At 36.3% G+C, this 18,762-nt stretch overlaps 2 protein-coding genes and 1 long non-coding RNA gene across 5 annotated transcripts; 1 reads left to right on the forward strand and 2 right to left on the reverse strand.

Moving 5' to 3' along the window:
* Nucleotides 1–895: 895 nt before the first annotated feature.
* On the reverse strand, nt 896–2,887 carry LOC121253209. The gene is made up of 3 exons (XR_005938376.1): nt 2,632–2,887; nt 2,370–2,425; nt 896–1,033 (listed from the first exon to the last, which is right to left on the reverse strand). It is a non-coding gene; the product is annotated as an uncharacterized LOC121253209 (long non-coding RNA).
* A 1,719-nt stretch (nt 2,888–4,606) lies between these two features.
* Nucleotides 4,607–10,070, reverse strand: LOC121253210 (protein-tyrosine-phosphatase IBR5). The gene is made up of 6 exons (XM_041153165.1): nt 9,698–10,070; nt 9,262–9,537; nt 7,588–7,687; nt 6,376–6,433; nt 6,041–6,147; nt 4,607–5,167 (listed from the first exon to the last, which is right to left on the reverse strand). The coding sequence occupies exons 2-6, from the start codon at nt 9,496–9,498 to the stop codon at nt 4,869–4,871; spliced, it is 801 nt and encodes a 266-aa protein (XP_041009099.1). The 5' UTR covers nt 9,499–9,537; nt 9,698–10,070; the 3' UTR covers nt 4,607–4,868.
* A 1,553-nt stretch (nt 10,071–11,623) lies between these two features.
* On the forward strand, nt 11,624–17,240 carry LOC121253211 (3-oxoacyl-[acyl-carrier-protein] synthase, mitochondrial). Of its 3 annotated transcripts, none has more exons than XM_041153166.1 (14): nt 11,625–11,937; nt 12,263–12,492; nt 13,103–13,210; nt 13,299–13,370; nt 13,522–13,608; nt 13,795–13,946; nt 14,242–14,322; nt 14,417–14,450; nt 14,575–14,641; nt 14,719–14,795; nt 15,356–15,416; nt 15,529–15,611; nt 16,242–16,313; nt 16,700–17,240. In XM_041153166.1, the coding sequence occupies exons 1-14, from the start codon at nt 11,784–11,786 to the stop codon at nt 16,862–16,864; spliced, it is 1,443 nt and encodes a 480-aa protein (XP_041009100.1). In that variant the 5' UTR covers nt 11,625–11,783; the 3' UTR covers nt 16,865–17,240. The 3 variants fall into 3 exon arrangements, 2 of the variants coding, with proteins under 2 accessions (XP_041009100.1, XP_041009101.1); XM_041153167.1 differs by having other exon boundaries at nt 11,796–11,937; nt 12,198–12,492; XR_005938377.1 differs by lacking the exon at nt 15,356–15,416 and having other exon boundaries at nt 11,624–11,937; nt 16,700–16,769.
* Nucleotides 17,241–18,762: the final 1,522 nt, after the last annotated feature.

The raw sequence follows: 18,762 nt of genomic DNA on the forward strand, positions 1-18,762 counted from the left end.
TGTAAGTTAAAATTCATGACTCCACAAAACCACAACCATACAATCTATTCAAACTTTATAAGATCAATATACAATCCATTCAAAACACTCATTTGTTTTTACAAGCTTCATCCATATCCAGAACATTTAATATACACAAATTTGTCTATTAAACCAACATCATCATCATACTTTACAAACTCACTACAACTCCATCACTTAATCCCAACACTTCAAAACAATTCATTTTCATCCCAACTTCATTCCATGCTCAAACATCAACACACGTAAAGCCACTCCATTCCATCCACTCCATTGCAATCCAAATAGGCTATCGCCCAACTAACAAAAAAAAATCCACTTTAGAACCAACGACATATTATAACTAACCAAAATAACTACATTTAATTAAAATGTGTTTATAATTAAACTATCTTTACTTTAATTAATCAATGAAAAAATGCATAAAAGTTCTAAACTAAGCCCCAAATCAAAGTGATATATCTAGTTTCCAGGTTAAAATGATGGTAAAAATGAGAGTTTTCAGTAGTTGTGTCAACAATGGGACAGAATGCAATCTTTGTGGTCAAGATAGTGTTGCCAGATCTTGTAAACATCAAAGCAGCTTGCAGTAAAATAATTAAAAAAGATCCTAAAGGTAGAATGAGATACGACAAGATGAATAAAATACTGAATTATAAATATAGTATTGACCTTAACCCTTTAAGTAGTGAACCGATGACTTAAGCCTTTATTGAAACTTGAAAGACACAATGATTATACTTATTTAGATCACCAGACATCAGATCAGGTATTTAGCTGTAACTTAAGAAACATAAAAGTTCCACAAACCCACCCTCCCCCCCCGGCGCAAAAAAAAAAAAAAAACCACCCCCAAAAAATAAAAACAAAAACAAATAAAAGATACAAAAACCTTACAGAAGTGGGATTACAGGAAAAAAAAGGGTAGAAAACATACAGTTTGAAATACAGAACATGGAACTGCAGCATAAAACTGCTTGTCCGCAATTAGCTTTGCAATATGAGCTGGAACCTAAGCCAAAGTTTCAAGTACAGAACATGGAAATTTTTTAGAATCACCAAACTGTGAAATCCAGAAAAATTAAAAGAGAATAATTGTAGTGCTAGTTTATAAATGATGAAGTCATAGTACAAGTACTTTTGTTTCCATTTTCTAAGAAAAGGTTGGAACAAGTGAGTAAGGGCACATCATAGCATGCAAAAATGTGTGCATACCAATACATCTACTTATATATACATGCCTACATCTAGATATGAATAAGAAGGGCAACTATAACTCAAGTGCAAAAAGATCCAAGCACAAAGGTGTAGGCATAGCGTTTTAAAGCGTGGGATGGAAATTAGGTGATTGAAAATTTATAAGAATATGGTATTATCTGAAAGCTGAAAATAGGTATCGACAAATTTGATCTAAGAGGGAACAACTTGGTGACGCAACGTTACTGACTCAATCTCATCTTCACGATCTTTCGATGTCAAAATATGGACAACATGAGGTAATGAATCAAAGCATGCTGCAGCCCAACTCTCATCTATTCTTGCAAGCTCTTCCCTCAAATACTGCAATTTATTGTAATAGAAAACAAGGACAATGAGAAGAAGAAACAAGCAAATATGTCCAACACAACTTATATAAATAAGGTTCAACATTACACTTGGTCAGACAGTATCTAGCACATAATCCCTGAATTTCAAAATAGGACTGTCATACCAGTTGTTACAGTCGTTAAAACAAGACTACTATGCACCATAATCATAGAGATAGTATTAAGTTAAATCAAAACTAGAATTATGTCAGTGAAACATTCTCCACTTGACATTATTAGTGTTCCCAACATCAGTGTTCCCCATAAAAAAGGTTATAGCAATAATCATTTTAATTATTTACTATATAAGAACAAAATTATATGAGTAGGATATACATGAGTATATCGAAGTCATAACTATACAAAATTATATTACAAAGCTTTAAATGCAGGTATTAGATTACCTATGTGGTTGGCAGCTTGATGGATCTTCTAGTTCATTTTGCCTCTTGAACACCAACTCATTCATCTTTGTGGCTTTTAGAACACTCAATCGTTCAACTTCTAGCTCACCAAGAAATAGTATATAAAGCAACACTAAAAGTTCCATAGTATCGTCTTAATCTTACGCAATTTCATCAAAAGGGAAGTAAAGGACTGGACTGTTAAGGTGTTAGTAGTAAATATGGTAATCTAGAATTTGTTAGCAAATGAAAGTTATAAATTACTTTTATCATGGCAAAGTGCAAGCATCCAAAAGAAACAATGGCACTCTACACAAAACAGATATAATAAAGAACTAGAGAATCAGAGAACACATACCTCTGGAATGTTGTGCAGGGCAATGGCAAGGCCAAATTGACACCAACACGAAGACCCTGTAAAAGAAGCATGACAATGTTCATAAACACCCAATTCCTGTGAAACGACACAGCATTTTAACTCAATGGTTCAAGAGCACACATAAATATACATATTCTATCACCTAACACTTGAGTTCAATACAACCCATCACACAAAATTTAATCATCTAAACCTCATATTACATTCAATATGCATAAAATCTTAAAAATCTAACACTTACAAATACGTGGGAAAAATGTTGAGCAAGGGCTGTTTGGAGGGGCTGAGAGAGGCGTTAGGGTTGGGGGTGTCGAGTGCTCAGCATAGAAGAAAGGGAGTGGCGGAGAGGTGGGCTTTTGGCAGCGGATCTAGGTGGTGGAGACCCGTGAGAGAAAGAGGGAGTTATGAGGAAGGGAGAGATCGTGGGGGAGCTGGGGGATGAATGGAGGGAGCCTGGGAGAGGCTGTCAGTGTCGTCGACAATGAATGACAGTGGCTTGGGTGTGAATTGCAACAGCGATGTGGAGAAGCCAAGAGAGAAGGAGGCTCGTTTCGGGGGAGGAGGAGAGAGATAGAGAGGCGTAGTGGGGAGGCTGGGTTCGGTGAGCGGTGGTCGCTAGCGAGGTGGTGGTGGTGCGGCGCTACAATGGTGGCCGGAGGCTGGGCTGTGGCCAAAGGAGAAGAGAGGGAAGAAGGGAGGGATTCTGTCGATTGCAAGGGGGAGGGAGGAGAGAGGGAAAAGAGAAGTGAGGGGGGAAAGAGAGTGGGGTTTTAATTTAGGCGCTTTATCTTTGGTCTTCAAATTGGTATGACGGTGAAGATTAAACTAATTTGCAGCGATAAAATGTCGTTGTAAATTTCTCGCTGCAAAATCCTCCCCCCCCCAACAAATTACCCACCGTGTAATCTGATGGTAAAAGGTTTTTTTTTTTTTTTTTCCACGAACAATTTTCATGAGAAAAGACCATATTTAATTTTATTATTATTTTCGGCAGGTATTCATCGCCGCAAAATTAATAATGTCACTACAAATACTACTAACCCAAAATTAAAAAAACGTTTGGCAAGCAAGATTATTTTCGGCAATGCATTATTGTCGAAAATAGCTAACAATTTTGTCACAAAAAACGAATAACCCATGTTTCTGGAAAGTTTATTTGCGGCAATTTTTTATCACCGCAAAAAAAATTTATGTCGTGGCAAAAAGCTATTTCCCACAAAGTTTTACTTGCCGGAGTGATTTTGTGGCAAAAAGCTTGACGAACACTGCTGGTGTCATCAACATACTATTTGCCACGATCTTATATCTTGGGAAAAGAATTCGTGAGAAAAGCCTATATTTGTTATAGTGGCGCAGCTTAATTCCCAGCATTGCATTCATGAACATCAATCACCAATTACCCAAGCAGCTTGACGTCCACCACGCAATCTTTTATTTATATGCCACCGTAAAACCTAACTCATGTGATAACAAATGCCTAGCGCAATGGAAAGCTAAAGAACACATGCATGACAATTATTCTGAGAATTTAAAAGAACTCATTTTGAGAAATCTAGAGAAAGAAAGATAACACTTATTTCGTACAAAACAAATACCAAAGTATATAAAATATATATATATATATATATTGCATTTTTTTTCTTTTTTTCCACAAGCAAGATCATTCATTCTAACGAAGGTAGGTCTAGCAAGACCACTGGAATTCGAACTAGTTATGGGGATCTCACGAAGCTCTGTCGGAGTACTTTCCTTACGATACACTGCGATTTTTATGTTTTTCTTCCCTTCAGATATTGCTCTTGTTTTTACTCTAGCAGACCCCTAGCTCATCCGTTCGTCCCCCGTCCACAGCCCACTGCCCCACAGCCGGATGGAAAAAAGAATAAAAAAAAAAATCAAACAAAAGAAAAAACACAACAGAATACAAAATCACACAAAATGGGCCTCTTTTCCCACGAACTCAATAGCCAACTGGACGGCATTTGGAATACAGGCTTTGAAAATGGGCCTCTTTTCCCAGATGGAAAAGTCGTTCCCTTCACGCATGTAGCTCTCCACACGGATGACTGCAGGTGCCTTCTGCACTTGGAATATAGAAGCAGACCAGCATCCAGCCAAGCGGCTCACTCTGACTTATACGTACAAAAGAACAGGAAAAAAAATAAAAATATAGAAGCAAAATGAAAGAAATATAATTCGACATGGCACTATGGATATCAGGAGAAGATAGATATACCCTCTTGTATCACTTGTATAATATTAGCAATGAGATCAGATCATTGCAATTTTGAAAATTAGACTGGAGAAGACAAGGCATCCACAATTTGCGAACATGTCAAATCTTACAAACAAAAACATTCGCGTATTTTACTCCCACTTTACATCCACGTGTTAAGAAGAAACTCATATGTCAGGGCAGGCTGATTTAACTTCTGACCAAGCTTGGCTTCATCTCGCAAAGGATAGAAGAAAAGAAAATCAAGAACCATCCATTTGAATATCACTCCCGTTTGGGTTCAGTGTACTATCATTATTCTTTTGAATCTGGCTAGCTCCAAAAGTAAATTCGTGTGGAGGAATGTCTAAAGGAGGACGAGTAAAGATGGAGGTAGCACCAACATTGCTGAAAGCGGGAATGGCAACCGGATCGTTAATCTTTGGGAAGCCAAAGCTAAATGAAGGCAAACCGGCTGGTGCAAAGACTGATGGGACTGGGTTGCCAATACCAATTGATCCAAAGATCTTCTGCTCGTACTCCTGCAGTTGCTGGTATACAGCTACATTAAGAAACAAATAAATGAAAGTTAGAGATACAGAAGACAGCTCATTCATTCTCCCACCAAGCTTTACAGATTGAGATCTTTCAAGAACACTTCATCACAGCATCAGAAAAGAACAGCTACCCATGCAAGTGCAGCCTTGCACAATGAAATTATTGAGAAGTTAAACCTTTTTATATTTTATCTTTTTTATAAGTAAGATGATGCTCATTTCATACGAACTTGGTTAAAGTGGGATAATTTACACTCTGGATTAAAGGAAGAAAATGACAGCTTATTTACCGGAATGCAACCAAATTGGATATTACGGCCCATCCAGCAATTTCGTATGCTAAAACATTAACAATACATGGAATTTAATAGTGTGTCCTGTGATGGGGGCTATCCTCCAGTAAGTAACCACTTTGTTATTTTGGAGAACTTTAGTGACCACAAGAAAATCCCCTTCTAGGATAGAATGTGGTGATCATCCGAGGGTGCGGTGCATGGGACCGGGATTTACTCTGTAGGAGTAGGTCCAAAAGGCCCTACCTTGGAGAGGTTCCCCGACATCAAAAAAAAAAAAAAAAAAATGTGGTGATCCGCCTTTCTCCTTCTAAAAGTTGAAGCTTTTAAAATGTACTCAAGTTGCATGCTGATACAAATCCATGTAGGAACGAAAGAAAACAAGAAGCTTAAGAAAAGATGGAAAAAGAGAAAAATGGAAGTTGAAACTCTGGGTTTCAGGCTTCAACCCATCCACTTTGCGATATGCCAAACTGCTAAAATATTCCAATTTGATATTTCATTAAACAAATTATCTTCCAAATAAATCAATGTAGGTAAGCAACTTACTGAATATTCTGACAACACAGAAACAAATGTGCATACCTTCAGATAATTCAACAGATGGTCTCCGCTCTTTCACCCACTGATAACTTTGGGCAAGTCTCCATCCTTTGGACTTCATTAAGTAGGCTATTACAATAGCTGGTGACCTGTCAGAAAAAAGAATTGACACTCAGAAAAAAGTATTTCGAGAAATCTAAATCATCTCATATGGAGGCTCTGTGATGACATATTTGTAGCATTCTATATGCATTTATGGGTGGCTGGCAGGTGTTGCAATACGTGCTTTATGTATGTCAGCCTTTGACCTATGTGTGTGCCCGGGGCACCGGGGTGGGGAGAGAGAGAGATAGAGACCCAAAATTTTTTGCATCTACCTATTTTTTCCAGACATGCAATGCACCAAAACACGAGCTTTGTCCCTTTCACATTGCTCTGCAAAATCAACCATGTAAACTCAAACTGCAACTGAACTGAGGATATCAAAGGCATTTGTGGTATAATTGAAACAATCCAACAGCAGTTAACCTTCCATAAATCAGTCAGTCACTTAGTCTTATTAATTTAAGCTTGCTTAAATTTGCTTATCTAAACTCCACAGGTTAATCATACTAGACAACTCGATATAATCTCTTTACTTACAAAAAAAAACCGTAATAGACAACTCATTGTTTTTCAATACAGCTCTGTGCTATCAAGAACATTTGAGAACTGTAATCTCATTTTTACCAATCTAAGAGGTATAAGAATCGAAGGGCTTTTCTCTCTTATCAATCTAAGTACAAATGGCTCCAATGGAGGAAATAAATCACCAGGAGATATAACTTGGACGAGATGACCAACTTGATGGTAAGAAGAGAACTCGGCAAAGTGTGTACCTAACCCCCCAAAATGCATATAGTAGCCCAAATAAGAAAAAAAATCAATGATAGTGTTTTGAAGGTCGGAATAAAGGATGCATTGAATGTGACGTCTAGGATTACAATGGAATTGATAATGGCTTCATCATTTTTTTTGATTGACTAGCTTCATCAATTCATTTTGGCATCTGGCTCCAAGAACAGAGGGGAATGCTCTCAAGATTGAACAAGATATGAGGATCTTTTTCTCTTTTCTTCAGGGATAAATTAAACCTAAATTCTGGAAGATGCATAGAAAACAAGCAAAGCAAATGCCAGCTGCCAATGTATTTATGGTACCAAATCTAAAAACATTATAACAAGTGCACACCATTAAAAGCACTCATTAGGCATATCTGAGCAAAGCAAGGCCTCACAAATTAAGCTACAACCTGCTATTCATCATTTTTTGATAGGTACAACCTGCTATTTATTCTTACTTATTAATATTAAAAGGAAGCTTATAAAGCATTCATCTTTCTCATCTCCCCTAATTAGGTGTTTTCTCTAGTATATTTCCTTGGGTGCGCTACTATACGCTACAAAATTCTTACTTGCCAAAAAACTATATAAATAAAACAACTACCAGTGAAAAAAGCTCTAATTACAGCACAATAACAGACAACCGTCTAAAAACAGCAAGTGAACCAACAAATATATAGTCATCATGAACTAGAAAGCAAAACACACCTAAAAATTGAATTGCATTATCGAAAGGCAAAGTCTTGTCGTCCTGGAGGCAGTGATAGGTGAACGAGTTCTTGTAGAGATTTTGACAGGCAGGTACCGTCTGCATACATACAGAAAACAAAGGATAATATAAGAATCTCAGCCTTTTATTATACAAGATCACCTAGATAATAGTAGGCATCGCTCAAGTACATGGTCATACACAAGAGAAATGCCTAGTTAGAATTTGAAACCAATACAAGTCGAGGGTTAGTCCATTTAAATCTATAAGGATCGCCCAAAGGAACAAAGTTTCATAGAAGAAAGTTGAGTTCATCTAATGTTTTTTTTTTATAAGTTGAGTTCATCTAATGTTAGCTCACAATCTTCAGAGTTTCCATCGTTCCTTTTCCTCCAGATACATACTAGACAAATGAGAGCCATCTTCCACACGGCTACAATCTGTATAATATCATATAATCCTTTCCAGGTAGCACGGAGGTCTACCTAGAAAGGATTATGATTACCCTCCTAGGCATTACCCAAGCTAAAGCCAAAATTCCTACAAGAGATAAATTTAGTTCAGATTTTTTTTTAAACATCCAAACAAAAGTTAAAAAAAAAAAAAAAAAAAAGGAAATCCAACCTTCTCTAAGAGTCTATTTTGAGACACAACTCAACAGAAGTAATATGATATGCAATATATTAATTGTACTATTAATTTCTTCTCAAGTAGAAAATAACTATCTGTTGTGAAAATATCTAAGGACCTACTTATCCCAACCTCTTGAGTTTGAATAATAAATGATCATGTGACATTTAGTTCTAAGCAAAGCCAGATTTGTAGTAAATGTAGTTTAGGATAACCTCATTTAACTTCATTTAGCGGTCGCACAGTACCTGTAGCTCCCATACCATCTCAGTTGCTTCTCCAGTCTTGTCCTAAATTCGTGCTGTTATTTACTTCTTTATATATCACTTGTTCATCTAACATAAGGTCAGCCATCTCTGTACAATGGACATATTATTTCTTAGTCCACAAACTTTCATTATTACAACGCATGGATACCTAGTAGCTCTCTCAGAAACTTTTATTTGTCTTCATTAACTATGTGTGATCATGCGATACTCTCAACAGCATTTCTCAATACCATATGTCACTCTAGAATGATGATTGATGATTGATCAAACCCATGCATCCATCCCTCTACAACTCCACATATCTTTATCCCACAAATCTGGATGGAAACGGAAATCATAACACCAACAAACAACGGAAGCATTGGACCTCTCCCCTACACAATCATCCAGGGCACTACAAAGTGCACAAAACCACGCTACACTCAATGTCAAGGCTAAATCCATTCCATCATAAGTAATTTCCAGCATTATTTATGAAATTAGTGCACAATCTTGTTTGGAGCCCCACATTATGAAAGTCATTAAACACAATAAATATATTACAGAGAACATATTCAGAAGCCCTCCAACATTAAACGAGTCTCCCATTAAATTACAAAGCAGCTTCCTAGTGTGGGCGTGAAGACTACCAGAACCAAATTCAATCCCAAATCACAAATTCAATCAATTAAGTGATAATTATCCTACAACAATCAATAGACTACTATTACTAGCATTCAAAGCAACCAAAACATCATAATCATGATTGAAAATTTTAGAATACCAATAACTTACATTGAGAACACGAGAGATTCCCTGAGTCTTGAGAAGTTCGGACCTCGAGGCGTTGTCATAGCTACCTAAATACAGAAACTCGGGCAAGATCTCCGATGGAAAGGCGCTAACTTGAACCGAAGTTTTCTCTGAGGTAGCCGGAATCCGGTGGCCACAAACCCCACAGACCTCTCCTTCTTCATATTTATGATAATGGCCACAAACCCCACAAGGGTTCTCTCTCTCCCTCTTCCTCATAGCCCCACAAAAAGCAAAATTTGATTGAGGGAAAAGCTTCTAAATCACAAAACAAGAAACACCCAGATGAATAAAACGCTTCTAACTAAGAAAACAATGAATACACCGAGATCAAATAACAGATAACAAGGAATAAACCAATAAGGAACTGGATAAAGTGCGTAAAAAATTGAATAGGGTTTCATATATTGATGCTTGCCTAAGTTTGCAAACGGAGAGGCTCAAATAGAGGGGCCAGTAATGCGAAGCTGCTTCTTGTTCTCCTTCTCCAATCAGATTCTGCACTTGGATTTGTCTTCTTTTTTTTTTGGGTGGGGGGTTGAGGTGGAACTTACGAGCTAAGAGATCGAGCAAGTATTTATTTATCTTTCCTCGGTTGAAAGACGAGATTTATAAGAAGCTACAGAGTAAGGGCACAGATATAATATTCATCAGATGGATCAGAGCTCAACTGAGCTATATTTGCTATCAGAAACTTAAAAGATGGGTTTCCTTTGTTGGATTCTTTCGATGGGCACTGTGATAATGAACAGCGCAGGTTTCCTTGTCATGTCGTTGATCGCATAGGACTTGCTGTTTGCTACTTGGTAGTACCCTTTTATGTCTACACCCCCATAATTAGCCAATCATTGAGTGCCACACCGTAATACCATCCTATGACCTCCAGTCATATCCAGTCACAATAGGGCATGTGGCAATTCAAAAAACTTAGAAAGTAAATGGGCTAATTTCATAATTAATACATGGTTTTATGTTTTAGAAAATTTTTAAATTTTTTCCATATTAATTTATTAATCTTAAAGGGCTTGTAATTGAATACATTAATCTCCCGCTAGAAACCTCAAACCTTAATATGTCACATCAATCAATAAAAACCTTGATATGAGACATAATGATGCCATATGACAATTTTATAATTAGTTTTTTTAACAGCAGATTAATAAAGATATCAATTACGAGTATTTTAAAATTTATATATTAATGTTATGATAGTTTATAAAGATTATGGCCTTTATTTGTCAAAAAAAAAAAAAAGACATGATAACCCAAATCTGCTTTTATAATTAACCCAAAAATAAATTAACTTTAAAATAAATTTAAAAATAAACTCTTTATTGTTGTTGTGTTGTAGACTGTAGTAGTATTACGTATAGGAGCTTAAGTGGTAAGAGCCATATCGGTAATTGGCAAACATGGGACTTTCAATGGGGATTTGAATTTTAATATTTTTTTTTTTTAGTTGAAATTTATACATAATTTCATAATATTTTATGAGTTTTTCAATTAATATGAAATATTCAAAAAAACTGTATCAATTTATCTATTCTTTCTCTATATTATTAAAATATTTTTTGATCTCAATTTTTATTTATTTTAAATATTTTTTCCTAACTAAAGTTAAATTTGTAATATTTTCAAATCTCTTAAAATTTTTCATATTTCAATACGATTGCAATATCTCTTTGTTGTCAAAAGTAATATCATTTTATAAAAATATTTTTATTTTAAAACATAGTTATATAAATGACTATAAAATAGTTGTACGTATATCATTACTCTAAAACTAATTGTATCATCAATTTGCCATAAAATTATATTTAAAAATTTGAGTGTTAGTCCTTATAATATATAGTCTATATTATATTGATAGATAATTAATGACCTATCTCGTGTAAGAAAATATCTAATTATTTGATAATTCATAATAATTTGATATTAATGCTAAAATAATCTAAATAGTTAAACTTAAGGAGGAGTATATATACTTTATGCATTACATAGTATTATTTATAATATACACGTTGGATTAATACTCTTCCTTTTATTGTACATCATGTGTAGTAAGTACGTAGTGTAGAGTCAAAGTTGAAGAAGAACGAGTCAACATTAAATTAAAACATATAAGAAGAAGATGTAAGTTTGAAATTATTATTCATAGGTTTTGTAACAATTTTAATATAAATAAACATTTCAGGCCAAACGAGCACTGAATGCTTTTGTAACAGTTCTTTGCGTTTAATTTATTAGTGACAATGAAGCGGCGTCGTATATGTCGATGTCGACTTTTTTGGGAAATATTAAAACGACGACGGTTTAGAGGTAGACGCAGATGCTCTTAATTTTTCTCCATCATAGAGAGGAGAACAATCCAAAGCCGCAGCAGTTTCGCAGTTTCTGTCCTCCTCTCTCTCTCTCTCTCTCTGAAGTCAGTGACTCGGTGCTTGTGAAACAGAAGGTTTCGGTCTCATCAGTTTCGGATTGATATCTAAAGGTCTTCGGAAACCATGGCTGGCCCTTCTTCTCCTTGGCATAAACTTCTCATTCCTTCTCGTTTCCACTTCATTCGGCGCTTTTCTTCTTCTTCGTCTTCTTCTTCCGGTGGTCTCGGAGCTTTCGATTCCCCTCCTGTTGTTCATTCTCGGAGAGTGGTTGTTACCGGTAACCTCTCTCTCTCTCTCTCTCTCTCTCTCTCTCTCTCTCGCGCGCGCACACGCTAGATACTGAAGCTTGTAATTTGTATATGTATGTGTTTATACGTATATTCTACAAATGCATAGATACACTTACAGCGGCATATCTGCACTGCAGCCTTCAAGATTCTATCTTTGTTTTTGGTTTTTATGTTTTAATTTCTGCAGTTAATTTTTAAGTACTTATTGCACTCCAGTGTTAATTTTAGGTGCTTCTTGCATTCGCAGGTGTTTTCCATTTTTTGATAAGATAAAAATCAAAATTTAATAGCCGTGGGACCTGGTTTCTTCAGGTTTAGGCATGGTGACTCCGCTTGGATGTGGAGTGGAAACTACGTGGAAGAATCTGGTAGAGGGGGGTTGTGGAATAAGGGCAATAACACCTGAAGACATCAAGATGAATTCATTTGATAGGGAGACCCAGCTGCATACATTTGATCAGCTGACATCGAAAGTTGCCGCAATCGTGCCTTGTGGAAGTAACCCGGGTGAATTCATTGAGGATTTGTGGCTTAATCCTAAGGTAAATATTATCCTGTCATTTATATTGCCTTGTTCTTGTTGTTCAGTATTTGCTTTGTGTTACTTTTTCGGGGAATTTTTTCGATGTGGCGGTTTTTTTTTTTTAAAGCTTGTAGTGCTTGCTTAATTCATCAAGGAGGTGCAGAAATTAGGGAGTTCGTGCGATCTTTTGGAATGTAAATTTCTTCAATTTATGGTAGGCATGAAAAGAAAACGGTGTGATATTGGTGGTGCTAAATTCAAAGTGAAAACTTTTCTCTATTCTCAGTTTACTTTTGAGGGTGACATATGAGGGATCACATTGAAATCTCCGGGAGGATGCATCGTTTCTTGTGCTTTTGCCTAAAGTAGAGTTTTTTGCAATCAAATCTTGGGCGGGTTGTTGGGAAAGGGTGCATTTCTTTACTTTTGGCCGGTGGCTGACTAAACTCTTCTCTGTTCTATTACTTTGGAATGATCTGCTTTGAGTCACACTGATGTTGGATGTCTTTGGTTTGGTCATAAAAAATGACTACTAATTACTTGTCCCTTATTGTTTACCTATTCATGCTGGAATATCTAATCTATTCCATTTTAGAGACCTTTTGTATGATTATGACAATAATTCTCAGGAGCATCGATCAATCGCAAGGTTTATAGGCTATGCACTGTGTGCTGCTGATGAAGCCCTAAAAGATGCAAAATGGGTACCCTCTGAGCAGGAACAAAAGGAAAGAACGGTATGTACTCTTCATATGCACATAAAACATGACAGTTTTACTTCTTGCTTTGATGATATGCCCTTTTTTTTAACTTGAAGAACACCAGGGAGTCTCTATTGGTGGGGGAACTGGAAGCATCAGTGATGTATTGGATGCAGCACAAATGATTTGTGAAAAGGTTTGTTTCTTACTACACTTTCGTGATATTTAACTGCCCTTGGATAATGTTTGTCAGCCTTAGTTTCTCCTGATGTTCTCAATTGTAGGCTGGAAGTAGCCTAACCTTGCATGTTTTTTTTTTTTGGTTTTTTTTTTTCCTGTTAATGCAGCGCCTTCGTCGACTTAGTCCATTTTTCATCCCACGAATATTGATCAACATGGCATCTGGTCATGTGAGCATGAAATATGGATTCCAGGTGCGCAGACAACTTTGATAACAGAGATATATTTTTTCATCCCACGGATATCGATAAACATGGCATACTCTTGTCGTGTTGGTCCATTTCCACTTCTCCCCTCCAATTTCTCTAACCAGTGATATTCATGTTCTTCCACAACTGAATAAAAGATATAATTATATATGATCTTGTTTCTGAGTATAGGGACCAAACCATGCTGCAGTGACTGCTTGTGCCACTGGGGCACATTCTATTGGAGATGCTGCAAGGATGATTCAATTTGGAGATTCGGATGTTATGTTGGCTGGAGGCACAGAGTCTAGCATTGATGCTTTATCAATAGCGGGATTTTGCAGGTGATTCCTACATTAAATCTTATGTCTTACCTAAACCTACGCACCTTGGAAATTTCTTCGATGTTTGTGGTTTGGTTAGAATAATCAGGCTGCAGATGAAGACAGTAGATAAACCATCTACCCTTTTTTTTTTTTTTTTTTCCTTTACTTGACATGTGAGCCCCATGAATTTATATGAAAAGAAAATGAGGAAGGGCTTTATTCTAGCCTAGCAAGGACTGTTAATTCAGCTTTTTTTTTTTTTTTTGGCATTTAAGTAATACCATGTTATTTTAACTTTTCTTTTCAATTCCAGGTCAAGGGCTTTGACTACAAAGTACAATTCTGCCCCACAGGAAGCTTCACGACCTTTTGATTGTGGTCGAGATGGGTTTGTGTAAGCAGTTACACAGCAGACCTGATGTTCAAATATGTGCTTTTATTGTTTTATTGTTGTTGCATTTAGCTTTTAGCTGTCATATTGATCCCAGGATAGGAGAAGGATCTGGAGTCTTGGTGTTGGAAGTGAGTTGAAACATCTACTTTCCGTTTCTTTTCCCTTTCCCCTTTTTGTTTCTATCTTTATTGGCTGTACTTTTCACTGTATTTGTTATTGATTGGTACTACCCTCTTTTTTTCCTTAATGTAGGAACTTGAGCATGCAAAAAAGCGAGGAGCAAAAATTTATGCAGAGCTTCGTGGCTATGGGATGTCAGGTCGTTTACATGAACATGATAACTTGCAAATATATTATGTTAATACTTCATTGGTTTCTGAAGAAAATGATGTTTAGGTGATGCATATCACATAACACAACCGCATACTGATGGAAGAGGTGCCATTCTAGCCATGAATCGTGCCTTAAGACAGGTATCAAGATAATTAATTCCTTCTAAGGGTTTATCTATCCTACATTAACAATTAGCATGTATATGACATTCTTTTATATGAGTATTCTGTCATTAGCAGTTGTGCAAGTGATATCAGTGGATGAAAAATGGTGTACCTAGTAAAAACATTATGTCTGTTCCGCTCTTCATGACAGTAACACATCAAATGAACCAGTGATTTGAATCTAGGAATTAATTGTGTAACAGTTTTAACTGTCCAAATCTTGTGCAATAGATTTCACACGAGAACAGAAAATTAAGACAGTGGATGTTTGGTCATAATGGTGCAGGGCTGAATTATTTTGCATGCAACTTCATTGCTGTTTCACTATTTTCATTTTGTTGTCTTCTTAGTGTCACACTTGAAAATGGTTCTTTTGTGTGTTGATCTGGTAGATGTGCTCAACAATATGTTTTTTGTCAAGTTAATTTTTATGTGAGCATGCAATAAAAGATCATTTCTGTTTGTTACTGATTATATAAAAAAAAAAAAGATCATTGCTGTTTGTTATGATGTTCTTGCTTTTTGATTACTTGCAGTCCGGTCTTCATCCTAATCAAGTTGATTATTTAAATGCCCATGCTACATCTACACCTTTAGGTAAATAATTTGGACCTTAACCATTGCCTACATTCTAATTTGTGAAGCTGGCTTGAAATATTGGCTCAAACTGATGCATATGTGGCCCATTCACTGAAAATCTCTTATTCAGGTGATGCGGTTGAAGCCACTGCTATCAAGACCATATTCTCAGAACATGCAGGATCAGGTTATTTGGCCATATCCTCCACAAAGGTAAATTAGGTACTTCCAACCAGATTGATAATCCTGAAGATGAAGTAACATATTCTTACACAACTTATGAAGCTTCGGCTTACATTGCTGAATGTCATGGGAACAATTATACTTCATAACCCACACATGACATCCAATCATCCTGTCAGATTACTTATGTGTTCAGGAGGTTTGTCGGCCTTTGCTAGACGAGATTTATCCTGCCATATGTGTCCACAGAGGAAATGACATACTCTGGAGTCAGGAGATGATTATAGAAGTAGGAAACCTTCAGTGCTACATGAGTCTCTGCTTGCCATCCATCAAGGAATGGCCTTTCTAATAGTTTCTCACTTTCATGGAAGCTTTTGTGTTTAAGCTTGTGATGATTTTCTGTGTGGAACCTTTCTTTGCTAGATATACTTCTTTTGCAAATTTGGAACTTGTTAGCCTCTGACATCTTTACTTTTAAATTATCCTGAAATGAGAGAATATTTTTTCTGTTCATTATGGTGCTTTGTGTATCTATGCATAATATGTTCGTCTATTATTAATTGGTTATCTAACTTATCTTACTGACTGGCTTGCCCACCCCCCCCCCCCCCCCCCTCCTCCTTATGGTGGCTGACTGTCTGTGACTTTTAATTTCAGGGTGCCATAGGTCATCTCCTTGGAGCAGCTGGAGCTGTTGAAGCGATTTTTGCAGTTTTAGCCATACACCATGTGAGTAATTGCAGTTTTATTGCTTCCTGTAATTGAAGTGGAAATTCTATATCTATGACTATAATATGTTTGCCTCATTGATTGTATTGAGCTTTCTTCAAAACTGATGATGACTAGGCCATCATAAGGTTCCCTGCTTGAACATGAATTCAGAAGGAATCAAGACAATGTTTTTTTCCCCCAATCAAGCAATTCGAATTTTGTGGGGGCCAAATTCTCACAGAAGATATAATACTTGAATAAAAGAAAAAGAATTGTGGGGATTTCCTCAAAACAGCAGCTTAGAAATATTTAACTCTCAGAGCTTTCTTGACATGCAAGTTGGTTATCAGCTTTTGCTATAATTGTGTTTTCAGCCATGACTAAAAGGGTGTGTTCCATTGCAGGGAATGGCACCATTAACTCTTAATCTTACTAAACCAGATCCCATATTTAATGATGCTTTCATGCCTTTGACTTCTTCAAAGAAAATGCCAATTAGAGCAGCATTGTCAAACTCTTTTGGCTTTGGAGGAACAAATGCATCTCTGCTGTTCACTTCCGCAACATAGAACAACTTCAAACGTGTCTTTCTCCAAATGCATCCACACTTTCAGAAATTACCCAAGGGTTATCATGGCAGAGGTTTTCTTTTTCAGTAAGATTTTTGTGTCTCCCTTGACTTGTTACTGTTATTCTGTTCTATACGGTTCACATTTAGGAACCTGTAGTGATTTTGTAATGCCGATTGGTCTAGCTTGGTTGTAAACTTGTATGGCCTGGATGGGTTTGCAGAGAGAAGTATTAATTCTGGCATTTTGAGATACACCAATAGAGACTAGAGAGAGGGAGGGGGGGACCTTAATAAACATGTTGTTTTTTAGTTCCCTGAGAAGTAGGGGATCCAAAGCCGACCAATTATCAATGTGACATTCAGAAATTTTTCCATATTTGTCATGGAAGATAGCTGTCTTTCTCTGATGATGTTAGAACTTACAAGATAAAATGAGCAATTGCAAGTGAGATTTATATTTTTTTTACTTGCCCAAAAAATTAAAAAAAATATATTTTTTGGAAGAGAAAGAATAAGATCACTCTTGCAATTATCGCATCCAAAAAAAAAAAAATCTGTAATTAAGAGAGTATTATTATATTCAAAATTTAGGGTTTAGAGTCAAAAAAGAGAAACATACAAAATAACTCGTACGGTAATTATTGAGTACGACCAAAATGCCAGATGCTTAACCTCACTTGAAATAGAGAACAATTCTTCTACGTACAGGCGAGTTGGCGCATGAAATACGATGCGTCAACACCGGTTTTATTAAAAAATGAAAAGAAAGAATAAAAACACAATGAAGAAAGAAGATGTTCTGTACGCAGAACAACTAACTGGAGAAACCCGTAGTCTCCCTCTTTCAGTGATTGCAATGTGCAAAATCAAATACAGTGTTCGTGGTTTCTCTGTTCCTCTGTCAGTGTTCTTCATAGATCTTGAAAGTTGGACCACCTCCAACCAAAGTGTCAGATCCTTCTTTCCCAACCCAGATTTGAAGGTCAGCTGCTTTAATCAATTATGAACTGCATGCTTTAAAGTATAGGTTATGGATAGCATAGAAGAAAAAGTTTAAATTCAGACCATTTCGTGAAAACAAAATATGGAAAGAAAAATAAAAAGTATTAGACTCCTTTTTCTTCAACGGTCCAAAATATAATGCTCATTCCAAAATATTGATTCAGTCTAGATTGAGTCCTATACCCATTTTTTCAGTCTATACCCATTACATTTTTTGCCTTTTTCTTCAAATGAATTTTATAGATTTAGTCTAAATTCAATCCATTCATTTCCATTTTTTCTTTCTCATAGAATGCCCATTTGGAGAGTTTTACATTCATCACGTGAAAAATGAAAAGGATATGTTTGGATAAATGATTTAAAAGGAGTGTATCTTGACATCAGTTTCTGATTTAAAAGAATGGAACTATCATTCACTTGTAGAGTTGTTTGCTATTGTTGAAGAGGAGAGACGGGAAATTAGGATTAGGAATTGAAGGAGAAGGCTCCTATACAAATTTAAAATGCACTGTTTGGAAAATAATGAAACGAACCGTCTCATTTTAGTTTATCTCTCTCCGCGTTAACCCACGAATTCCTCTCCCGCCCATTCATTGAAACCCCGCGTTTAATTTTCCATTTCATGTCCATTTCATGATCAAATTGCAAAATTTATTTGAGCAGAGTGAGAATTGGCAGCGAAGAAGACAGTAAAAATGTACTCGTTGATGGGGCTAGCTGTTTGACGGAAATGAGAGAATTGTATAGCAAAAAGACGGAATTTCTCTTTCAAGTTTCAAGTGGGCACATCTTCTGATGGTGCTACACAATATAAGGGCGCGGATGCCACCGGACATGTGTAATGAATGCTAGCTTTTATTATTTTTGAGTGGTTTTAAGCAGCATTAAGATCAG

The sequence above is a fragment of the Juglans microcarpa x Juglans regia genome, chromosome 2S (assembly GCF_004785595.1).
Source record: "Juglans microcarpa x Juglans regia isolate MS1-56 chromosome 2S, Jm3101_v1.0, whole genome shotgun sequence".
Classification (NCBI taxonomy): Eukaryota; Viridiplantae; Streptophyta; class Magnoliopsida; order Fagales; family Juglandaceae; genus Juglans; species Juglans microcarpa x Juglans regia.